Source organism: Fringilla coelebs, assembly GCF_963513975.1.
Source record: "Fringilla coelebs genome assembly, chromosome: 2".
Lineage (NCBI taxonomy): Eukaryota > Metazoa > Chordata > Aves > Passeriformes > Fringillidae > Fringilla > Fringilla coelebs.
In genome coordinates, this window is record NC_140029.1 from 65,336,369 (window position 1) to 65,348,423 (window position 12,055).

At 40.0% G+C, this 12,055-nt stretch overlaps 1 protein-coding gene across 1 annotated transcript in view; it reads right to left on the minus strand.

Moving 5' to 3' along the window:
- Positions 1-4,384: 4,384 nt before the first annotated feature.
- FREM2 (FRAS1 related extracellular matrix 2) overlaps positions 4,385-12,055 on the minus strand; it is a gene marked incomplete at both ends in the record, with an annotated part of 115,701 nt that continues 108,030 nt past the window's right edge. Inside the window, 4 exons of the mRNA XM_084201299.1 lie at positions 4,385-4,897; positions 6,572-6,718; positions 7,602-7,789; positions 7,988-8,114. Of these exons, the coding sequence (XP_084057425.1) occupies positions 4,385-4,897; positions 6,572-6,718; positions 7,602-7,789; positions 7,988-8,114 (975 nt within the window). The remainder of the gene's footprint in view (positions 4,898-6,571; positions 6,719-7,601; positions 7,790-7,987; positions 8,115-12,055) is intronic.

Sequence of the window (12,055 nt, forward strand, 5' to 3'; positions counted from 1 at the left end):
TCTGATGTTCTGGAATTGAAAGAGAAATCCCTCTCTGAGCCATGAGTGCAACCACAAAGATTAAAGAACAACCCCTGTGCTGAACTCTTTATGACCAGAAAACAATCAATTCAGGAACAAAGCAGCGAGATTTACTGCAAACACAGGAACTTTGTGTTCCACTGATGTGACAAATTAAGTTTTTCATAACACTTCATTACTGACCTCTCTCCAGAGCATGATAATCATACACAAACTTTAGATCAGTAACCAAACAGAAGTAGTTTTATTTTTTCCTGATACAAATGCCAAATATCACAGCCATAGACATCAGCAAAAAGTTGTTGCAAATAAATATGACATCTTGATAACAAATTTAAACAGAGTAATTATTGTATAAATGATTAAACAAATGGTATGATTGCTAGGAGAATAAGCATTGCCAGGGAAAAGAGGATTGAATACATAATCTGGACATAGATTAAATATATATATATAAAATATACTCAGTTTATTGCTTGGATAGATAAATATTAAAATATTTGTGCACATCACTGGGAACGAGGCACTTACTCAGGTTAGTATAAACAAGGCCACTTGTTAAGTAAAAGGAAAAATGCTAATAAGCTTCCAAAACATCTTACTGAAATCTGAAACCTTGAAGCCATAATAATAAAAAGAAAACCATGCTGTTACAGATGTATTTATAGTTCACTGAATTGTAAAAAATCCAATTTCTTAAGAATGGGACAAATCCAGCATGCCTTATTGAAAACATGGCAATTTTTTTCCCAGGAAGAGGACTTTGGTATCTGACTCACAAATCTTACTCATGCTTGTCCAACTTTTCAGTGTTTGCTTTGTCCTTTTCTTTGTTATCATCATTGTGCACTATAATTTTATAACTTGTTACAAAAACATTAGTCTGATTATCCCCATCAACCTAAATATTTCACAAAGTTTTAATCAGACACTGTTCAAAGCAGTGATCAAGTGGCTTATGGGGCTAAATATTTGGCTTGTAGAACATATGGGTTTTGATATGATTTTATAAAAACAAGGAAGAATTAAAAAAATATTTTGCCTGCAAGCACCTTTAATGATATTTTGGTCTGCTAACATTCAAAAGCAGAAAAATAGCTCTACTGATAAACACCTAATTTCTGTATTTTATATATATATTTTTTAAAAAGATCATCTCTGCTTATACAAAACAGGCGTTTCATAAATATTAGAATGCTCTATTATTTACATGTGTCCCATTCTACTGTCGAATCATTGGCTGCTATTATCCAAACATACAGGTTCTAGGAGAGAAATTCTATTTTTCTCATAGTGATGTCACACATAGGCACAAAGGCAAATTCGATCTTAGTGTACATTTGCAACTTAGTGGTGAACTTACTAAATATAAAAGAAATCTGTGAGTTAAGCCTTTGATCAATCTTGCACACATAATACATGGACCACAAAACCAGAAACTTCATTACAAGAGCAAGTTGATGTCAGGTGACTGGGGGAAGGTCTAAAGCATTGGGCATGGCTTACAGATAATTGTTTCAGGCTAGAACTTGGATTGATTAAAAGATGACTGCAGGAGTTTAGTAATGGAGTTTGACCTTCGGATGCTGCAAGCATCCTTCAATTAAGCTGTCTAATCACCATCTTCAGAAAACCTAGAAAAGGTAGGACAGATCCTGACCTGACTCATTTTGTGAAAAGCTGATGAAACCCTAGTAAATTTGTGAAGTCATAACAAATCAAATCCAATGCAAGAGATACCAGCACGAGTCTGTCTGTGGGCACATTCACACTGTACCATGAATCACAGCACAGATATCCCTCAGCTAGTAGAGCTTCATGTACCTGAGTCTTTATGGCTTACAGGACAACCATGCAGAATTACTAGGTCGGGTCTATCTGTGTTGACTGACCCCCACAACCAGGCCAGGAAGCCTTCTGGCCTTCTGGATGGATTTTTTAAATTATTTTTATTTTTTTTTAAGTTCAGAAGCAGCATTATGTGCTTACAGGCTGCTTTCAAACTGCATGCTGCTCTGCTAACTGATCTCTGAACACCAAATGCCAAGTGTACTGGGGGCTGCCTCCACCCACCACTACAAGAGGGTGGTGGTGGAAGGGAAGAGATATTTCAGCAAGGTCTCAACATCCCAATTCAGATTTTATGTAGCTCAACTCTGTTGAGAACTCCATTGGCTCCAGTGCTGTGTGACAATCTCATGGACAGTGGGATCGAGGGCACCTTCAGCAAGATGACATCCAGCTGTGGTGTGGATGGATCCACAGCTGGAGGGAAGGGATCACATCCAGAGGAGCCTGGGCAGGCTTGAGGGGTGAGCAAACCTCATGAAGTTCAACAAGGCCAAGAGCAAGGTCCTGCACCTGGGTCAGGGTAGTCCTAAGCACAACCACAGGCAGGGCAGAGAATGGATTAGAAGCAGCCCTGCTGAGAAAGACTCGGGAGTGCTGGCGGATGAGAGGCTGGACATGACAGGCAATGTGCACTGCCAGGCCCAAAAGCCAAACATATCCTGGGCTGCAGCCAAAGCAGCGGGGCCAGCAGGGTGAGGGAGATGGTTCTGCCCCTCTACTCTGCTCTTGTGAGAGCCCACCTGGAGTGCTGCATCAGCTCTGGGGCCTCCAACACAGGAAAGACATGGATATGATGGAGCGAGTCCAGAGGAGTGCCACAAAGATGATCAGAGGTTTGTGGCACCCCCGCTATGAAGACAGGCTGAGAGAGTTGGGGTTGTTTAGTCTGGCCAAGAGAAGGCTCTGGGGAGATTTTAGAGCTCCTTCCAGTCCCCTGGAGGGACTTTTCCCAAGGAGATGTAGCAATAGGACAAGGAGCAATGACTTCCCTCTGAAAGACAGTGGATTTACTTATTAGGAGGAAATTTACTATGAGGGGGGTGAGACACTGGCACAGGTTGCACAGGGAAGTTCTGGATGCCTCATTCCTGGAAGTGTTCAAGGTCAGGTTGGATGGGGCTTTGAGTAACAGGAAGGTCTCCCTGCCCATGGCTACGGGGCTGCACCTAGATATCCTGAAGGTCCCTTCTGACCCAGGCCATTCTACAACTGTATGACTTAGAGGACTTGCACGAAATGCTAGTGTGACAAAAGGGACAGTTTCCTGAAGGTTCATAGCTTTCACAGCCAAGGATTTGACAGGGAAGAACAGGTTGTGTCTGGATAAAAACTGACACAGGACACTGCTGATCCAAACTTGTCATGTTACCTAAATCAAGAATGCTGAGAGAAAATTAGAATTACTCCTGCAGAGGTAGCCACTTGTTAAAAAATGCCCAACAATGACCCAGCATGTTTGTCAAAATGTGATACGATTATACAACAATAAATACTACTTGATTCAATCAAAGGTTAATTTTTTCTTCTCTTTTTATTATTTAGTATGACAACTAACTGTGCTGAATTCAATATCATGATTCCTAGGCTCAGTTCAGCAGAACCTTGTCCTCTGCATTTTGAATCTATCATTTTCTCTAGGTACTGAAACACTAATGCTTGCATTTCTCAGCAGTGGACATGCACTAAGAAATAAAATTTACCTTAAAACACTTCCATGATCCATTATAAGCTTAAGAGACATAAGCGTCCAGTTTTAGTGAAAAGCAAAATTTTTTTCTGGATTTGTTGCATTCTTCAGCTTTATATAAACATAAATAAAAAAATATTCAGATTAAATAGATGAATAGGAATTTGCAGGAAAAATATGTATTGGATCCTGTGACATGCAACTGTTTATAATGCTATGCTGTATAATCTAGCTGTCTTTTGAAAAAGTTCAGTTACATATAAGTAAAAAAAATAAAAAATACTGGTACAGATTAAGTGAAGTCCAAAACTTACAGGACGGAGGATCCATGCCTAAGGCATTCCATCACCTTTCAAACTATTTGTAGACATTGAGTCTACAAAGTGAGAAACAGTACAAAATTCTACAGTAGAGTGTGAGGATCCCTCCTCTCAAGTATTATGTGTTTCTGAAGAAAGAGATCTCCTCTCTTATTGCAGACAGGATATATAGCACCTTTGTTCAGCTTCTTTTATTCTTTTGAAATGTCAGAAAATACAAAACCACAACAATATTCTCTCCCTTACAATGGAGTCCCTCGAATTGCTGCTTAAAATTAGTGCATGGTATAGGGACATCAGGGACATTTCCTTTCATGCAAAGTGGGAGGTTCATTCAGCTTCGTCTGTTGTTGACAATGGCAGTAAGAGCTCAGGATAACAAATTTCAAGTACACTTAGAAACACACTTCTCCTGAGTCACCATTATCTGCTGCTAAAAATGTGCAGTTCAAGAGTTTTTATGAGGCACTCTGGACACTCTGGCTTGAACACTGCGGTCTTGGAATCAAACCTCTGAGCTGTCATTGCTGTAATTATGTGGTAGCATCATTGGTTCGTTGCTGCCTGACTCGTTTGTGCTTTCCTTCTTGTCAGAATTTCGTCTCCATTTTAGCAGCAAAATGATAATTGCAATTAAGCAGATGGCAAGGAAGATGGCAGCAGCTCCACCAAGGATTGTGACTAAGCTGATTCCTGCACTTTGGTTATTCAGTTCCCTGGGGAGAACGCCATTGAGTGCAACCTCCCTCTGAGGCACCTGTTTCTTGCCGGTGCGATCCAGGGCTATGTGCTGTATGTTCGTTCCTCGGTTGTTCTCCACTCCAATGTCTCTTGCAAGTTCTGGGGCCTGCTCAACTCCCCTCTTCTGCCTTCTCTGTGTGGATGCTCCTGGGCTCCCAGCACTGAGCAGCGAGTGGTACTGGTGCTCCACGCTTCTTTTGCCGATTCCGCGGTTAGCGTTCTCCTTGGAACGCACGGTGTAGATTGTATGGACATACCACTCCCTACCCAAAGACACCTGGAAAGAAACACTCTTTTGTATTTAAACACACACACACACTAAATCTGGACAGCACTAAATGCAGAGGAAATCAGTCTCTGTTCTGATTGAATGCCTGGACAAGCACTTTCAAAATCATGCACAGATAACTCCTGACTATGTGCCAATGTGCACCAGAAGAGTTGCATTTTCTGCCACAATTTTCAGAAGGTTTAGTCTCCATTCCTCTCCACAGTCAGACTCTATGGCTACCAAGTGCAGATGACAAAGGCTATGGCCTTGGCATGGTTTTGGTGCTTATAGTACTAAAAGCCGTACAAAGTATCTTTAGCTGTGGATGTGCCACAGAAAGGGACCTTCCAAGCCCAGCTTACCAAGTGATTGGGCCCTGGCTGTAATTCCATCTAAACATAAGAAAGCAATTCTTTACTGCAAGGATGGTTGAACATTGGAACAGGGAGCCTGTGGAGTGTCCTTCCACAGAGATGTTCAGAAGAAAACTGGCCATGGTCTGGGGCAACCTGCTTTAGGTGACCCTGCTTTGAGCAGGGTGTTAGAACAGTCAATTTCCACGGGTCCCTGAAAACTTAACCCACACTGGGTGGCGTGGGTCCCTGCAATCTACTGTGAGATGCTACTACTGTCCTTCAATTTCTCTCATCTTTCCTGGATATGTACCAGATGTGGCTTCCACAAGGTCCAGTAGGCTTGTCTGAATATTGTCTTAAAGCTACTGCCTGTTAATTTGAATGGTTGTAGCCCAGTTTTGTTATTTTGAAAAATAACACATGTTCTATTTCACTCCTGTTTTTCCAAGTATTTTTCAGGATATACTTTTGTTCATATTCTCACTTTTGGTCCTCACGAAGAGGACCAAAAATCATGGCATGAGACTACATGGAAATGGATTCTTCACATAAAAAATGAGATTCCATTTTCCTGGGGGCAGATTTGAAAACTCTTTTTATACTTTTAAGTAGACCTTTGTTAAACACTCTACTGCTTACAAAGGGACCTTTAATACTGAAGTAGCCAGAAGTAGAATCAAATTCTCCTTCATATTTTTCCTACTAATTTATACACTTGAGTTGTGCATGCAGTTTTGCAAATACTAGAGACAAATAGTGAAGAGAGAACTTTTTGACTGGGGTATATAGATGAAAGAGCTGAATGCACACAGCTGAAGGATTATATATAATTAAGAAGTAGTTGCATCCTTAAGTTGTCAATTTTTTAAGCTTTCCAGTGCTTCCCACTGTGCAAGTTTGCAAGGAAAGAATTGTACAGAAAATGCCAAGTATCAACTTGATTTTGATGAAGCTTACTATAAAAGTTTATAATTTTTAATTTTTTGTCTTTGAGAAGTGAGATGGGAAGCAATAAAACAATGTTGTGCGACAAGAATCTTACTAACTTCTTAAAAGAAATGCACAAGAACAATTTGCATAACTTCTGGTCAGCCTGTGGAATTATACAAGAGAAAACCAAGGGTATCCCAACAGAAACACTTTAATAAGTGTTCCAGATTTTATATCTATAAGTTTCTAAGCATCTATAATTGTGTTTGATTGTCACTGGAATCAGAATAAATCTTTCTGTTGGCTTCAATTTGACTTACAGTTAACAACAATACTTGTGCAAGTATTTCTTCCTTGGTTCAGTACTCTTGCTACTAAGTTAAAGAAATCATACCTGAAACAGAGGAGTTGAATCTACTTTAAATCCATCAGAGCCTGGCTGTTTAACTAATGGAATTGCTTCAGGATCATCTATTGCAAGTTTTGCATTAAAAAGTACATTTCCAAAGCTTGTGGCCTGTGTCTCTGGCTGAGCTTTATCCTGCATGGAGGAGGAAAAAAGTTTGTAAAGCACAGGTTCATTTCTTTGAGGAAAAACAGTTTTAGCATTTACTTGCAATACAAATTGTGTCATTCAAACATGCTATTTTATGCAGTCTAGGGAAATACTACTACAAGAGAAAAGATATTAGAAGCAGTTGTGGTCCCATCTGACTTGTACTAACTTCTATTTAATCTCTTGCCTTTCTGGAATAAAAGAGGAAAACACTAGAGAACAACCATGGACACACTTCTTAAATAAAAAAGATACATAAACGTGGTCTGAAATGAAAGTAAGAAGTCTATTTCCCAGACTAAAGAAGCTACATTTAATTTCATTAACAGACAGTTACATAAATTTGTTTAGCTTATTATATAATCATCTTAAAGTTAACTCTAAAAGTTAGGCATCAGGTCTGTAGTTACCTGGGGTTACTCTATAGTTATTTTCAGGAAGGAAATTAGATCATCCACGCCAACTTTAGAGGTATTTCTCTTTCCCTATGGACTACAGAGGCAACCTGGATGACTAACTTTGCAGTATGCGCTAGATTTTTGGTGGCTAAACATGAAACAAATTACAATCCCTCACTTTCACGTCTTCTGAAATTCCCTCTATGGTACATGGATACAGACAATGCCTATTTTGGGATTCTAACTTAGGTCAAACTCTTACTGAAGGTAGTTCCCAGAAGGATAAAGAATAGAACCAGGAAGGAAAAGGCAAGATACTGCCTCCATCAGTTCACGTTAGCCTGGAGCTCAAGTCACAATCTGGTGCTGTTGAGAACATTTTAAAGAACAGTTGGGTTTTGGATAAAAGACAAGTTAGAAAGAAAATTAAAATACATATCTCTGCATCCTTACAGAATTAGAGCACTTACCACAATCTTAAACCTGTACAGAAGGGATGGAGAATCAGCAAGGCACCCGTATTCAGTGTTGGATGGGTTGTATTTGGGTACATATCCATCAGCTCCTGTGCACAGGAAAACCTTCTCGATGCTACAGTAGAAGGAGTCACCCAAATTCTGCACTGGATCCACCATCACCCGACCATATATGATATCACCTGTAAACAGTGCACACAGTTCACATCTGCTTAGACTGAGCATTTAGCTCACCTCTGAGGCTGAGCTAATAAAGCTTTGTCATGAAGCTGAGCTAATAAAGCCTTGTCAAGAAGCACACACCCTAACTCCTAGACAGCAACAGGATCCTGATAGTGTGGAACACAAATTAAATGTGCATGACCTACGCACAATTATACCTTCTGAGAAAGCAACATCACTTTCTTGCCCAAAGCCCATCGAGCCATCCGACAGCCACAGCGTCTTTTTGGAGAGGAGGAACATCTGGGTGTTCAAGCTGAACTCAGCAGCCACTGGGTCACTGACCTAAAACCACAAAAGCATAATGCTCTTCAACAAGACTTTTTAATGAAAAAAAACATAGCATGATCTTAAACTCTTAAAACAAAGCATGATCTTCTCCCAATGTGCATTACATACCAGTTCTGCACATCTACATGCAAAAATACAGTTTAATAAAAAGATCTCCTGGTACTAGACCAACAACCTCTGGATTATCTGCCTCTGTGATATTTGATAATATTCTAGGTTAGTCTCTTCCCACCACATTTTTCCAAATCCCAGCTAAGGAGGTGTCTAGGGCAACTTATGTGTGGGGGTAACATGAGGAAAACTTTTCCCTAAAAAACTTGTCTCTGACTCATCACAGCCTGTTTATCCCATTTTCATTCTTACACACAAGTCTTGCCTCTGCTTCTGATCCTCTATCAATATTTGAAAGCACACATTGCTGAAGATTTATTTGCAAGTATCAGTTCTTCTAATGTGCTGCAGGATATATCAGATCATGCATGTGAAAATGCACCAAACCATATGGACATCTTTTTATGCTAGTATTTATCTTTGTATATTTGCCACACATATCTATGGTTCTTCCTTGATTACATGAAAAGGATAAAATTAATCAATACTATCAGCAGCTGTTTTTCATGGGACCATAAAACAACAAAGAAGGCTGTATTGGTTTTGAGGCATGACAAAGGCAAACTATAAAGTGACATGGCATAATAAAATGGAAATTATACTGTGAATAGAAGACCTGGGGGAGCCTAAAGTTCAAAAGGATAAAAGGATGCAAGTACCTGAGGAAATAATGTGGAAGACACATACATCCAAAAAAAAAAAAAAAGAAAAAAGAAAAAAAGAAAAAAGAAAAAATAACAAGAGGATGCCAAACAAATAAAAAAAGCTAACATATATATGTATATTTATGTATATATATGTATAAGTGTATGGACAGGAAGGAAAGAAAATGAAGAAAACATTCTTTCTGGCTCATGGACAAGGGTCCATTTCACAACAGAGTCCCAAAACTATCAAACCAACAGGATCTGGCAGGAAGAATGTACAGCTCAAACCTTTTTATAAATGGAGTGCTACTCTTTAGAAAAAGGAGCCCTAGCATCCCAGCCTTTGCAAAGAAGAAAAAAAAAGATAAACAATTCCATTCCCTTGGAATGCTTCTTTCCAAATGCCTGAAAAACAGGCCATTGGGTTGCAGCTCCACAAACACTTGTTTAGTACAACTGTTTTCCAGCTGTGTTATTTAGGACAGTAGTTTAAATGTAATTACTTTTATGGGCATTTGAGACATCTTATACGAGAGTTCTTAGAAAACAATTTGTGAGGATCTCCTGGGTGAGAAGAGTAACTGTCAATTTATTCTGCCTATTTGCCAGGTCCATCAGCTCTGCATATGGATGATGTGGGGACACTGCAGATCACCCATGAGATCAAAGCCCATGTAACACTCAGTACCTCAAGGAACAGAGCACTCTTGAGATTGCTCCATCCCAGGGCAACAAGTATCCTGAGTATGGAAGGGCTTCTGTCAGGAAACAGTGACAAACATTGAAAGAAAGGAGATGCAGAAAGACTCGAGATAAAGCAAAGCTTGGAGGTTGAATATTGTTCTTTTTCAGGGAATTTCAGAGTGAGACGGTGTTAATACAATCCTCACTAGAGTTCCAGACTACCTGCTTGACTCCTCAGGGGCCATGGAGAGAGGAAAAAGGAGATATGCAGGTGATACACGTCCAAAAAGGAAATGTTGAACCAGGGGGGAAACACCAAATAAATTTTCTGCTTGAGTCTTAAAATGGTTCCTCACTTGTGAGCAGCGAAAACAATTATGAAGGAAATTAGAAGAAAAAGTTTCCAAGGAAATGAATAGTTTCACATTTAAAAGCCCAAGAAGGTAATTCAGTATGGGAGATGGAGCATTAGACTAAGACTTGGGCAACACAACTCTTGTCCTGCCTCATCATTTTATCATTAGACTTTGCAGCCAAAACCAATTTTGGTCCATTTGTGACACATACACTTGCTGATTTCAGGGAGTCACAGAGTGGTTTGGGTTGAAGGGCACATTTAAAGATCATGTCACCCAACCTCTCTGCCATGGGCATGGACACCTTCCACTAGACCAGGTTTCTCAGAGCCCCATCCCACCTGGCCTTGAACACTGTCAGGGATGGGGCATTCACAGCTTCTCTGGGTAACCTGTGACAGTGCCTCACTGCCCTCACTGTAAATAGTGTCTTCTTTTCATCCAATCTAAGGATACACTCTTTCAGTTGCCCCTTACCCTGTCACTGCAGCCCTTGGCAAAAAGTCTGTCTTTCTCATAAGCCCTGTTTATATGTTGGAAGGCCACAAAAATGTCTCCTTAGCTCTTTCTCTTCTTCAGGCTGAACAACCCCGAATCAGCCTTTCTTCATAGGGAAGGTGTTGAAGCCCTTTGTGATTTTTCTGGTCCTCCTCTGACCCCCTCTAACAGGTCCATGCCTTTCTAGCACTGGGCACGAGAGGACTGGATGCAGTGGGCCTGTGCAAGGTATCAGATGTTCCCTAGCAAAAGGACTAGCATCCTTCAATCTGATCTTCAGTATTTATTTTCTTATTTGTAAAAGAGTGGATACCAATGCTTAGCTGGTTTTGCAGAATGACTAAAAAGTCTTAGAGGTAAAGTGCTCGATACTGCCTACTGAATTTGTGCTTTTGTACTGCTGCTTTTTTGGGACCTGCTTTGGGACACAGTGTTTCAAACTGTGATCAGATGGAAAAACTATCATGGGCCACAGAAAGCCCAAGCCTGTTTTACTATGAGTATCTCAGGAAAGAGAACGGGTCTTGGTTTGAAAATTGTTGATGACGAAGGTTTAGCTGGCCACAGTCTGTGACATTGTTGCAACTTTGCACCTTATGCCTATTTTGAATTTATGCACTTGAAACTTCCATATACTGTATTATTAGGGCCTTATGTGATATAATAACCCCTACAGTGTCCATTTATTTTTCCAAGGCAGTTCTAATTCTCAGCCATAGCTAAGAATTGTAGGCCACTTCCAGGTAAGTTAGGTCTCTTCCTAGGTTACTTTGCCCATTTTGCCATGATTTTTGCACATTTTTTGACCTTTCTTTGAAATATCAACATCCTATTGTTTATACTAGGATCAGGAACATGCCATGTTTTAGCACTGCTATGAATTGCTTTAGAGTCCCTAGAAGTAGATTAGAAGTGCCAGACAAAGGCTGAAGTGCTGAACTAGTATAAATTCCCCTCACCCATTCCATTCAGACTTCTCCAAGATGTTGAAATGTGGTTAGCTCTGAGAAGGCAGGTTTCACATCAGATCATGTATCATCTCTCTTCCTTGCCAGGACTTAATGCCCTCTCAGGAATCATCTGTTCTCCCACAGGTGGCATAATGCCAAATGAAAGCATAAAGACTGCATACATTTCCTTGTGTACTCTGGCTAAGTCTACAGAAAAGTGATTGTGTACCCCTGACTGATATGGATTTATTCTGCAAGATGATTTAATAGCATAATCTATACCATTAATGAGCATGAAACCACAGACACACTGTTCCAGTATTGGCTGTACTGGCTCCAAATAACAGAAATTATATAACTTCCTCCTTACACATCCCAAGGTCACACTAGCCCTTTTGATAGCCTGGAAAGCTGGCAGTTTATGTTCTCTTAACTATCTAACATGACCCCCTGTTGTTCTTTTTTTTAAACCAACTTTTTCTACAGAAGAATCCACTTCTCCATAATTTTTTCCCAGCTACAGAGCTTCACAGCTGGACTTTGTGAAAGGTATGCTGTTTGCCTGTTACCATATGTTTCCATATGATCCATATTGCTATGGCTCAGATTTGTTTTGGTCACTTTTGTGAGTTTTAAAGCTAAGCAGTGTTGCCTATCTACACTTCCCTCTACAGTCAGTGAGAGAAGTT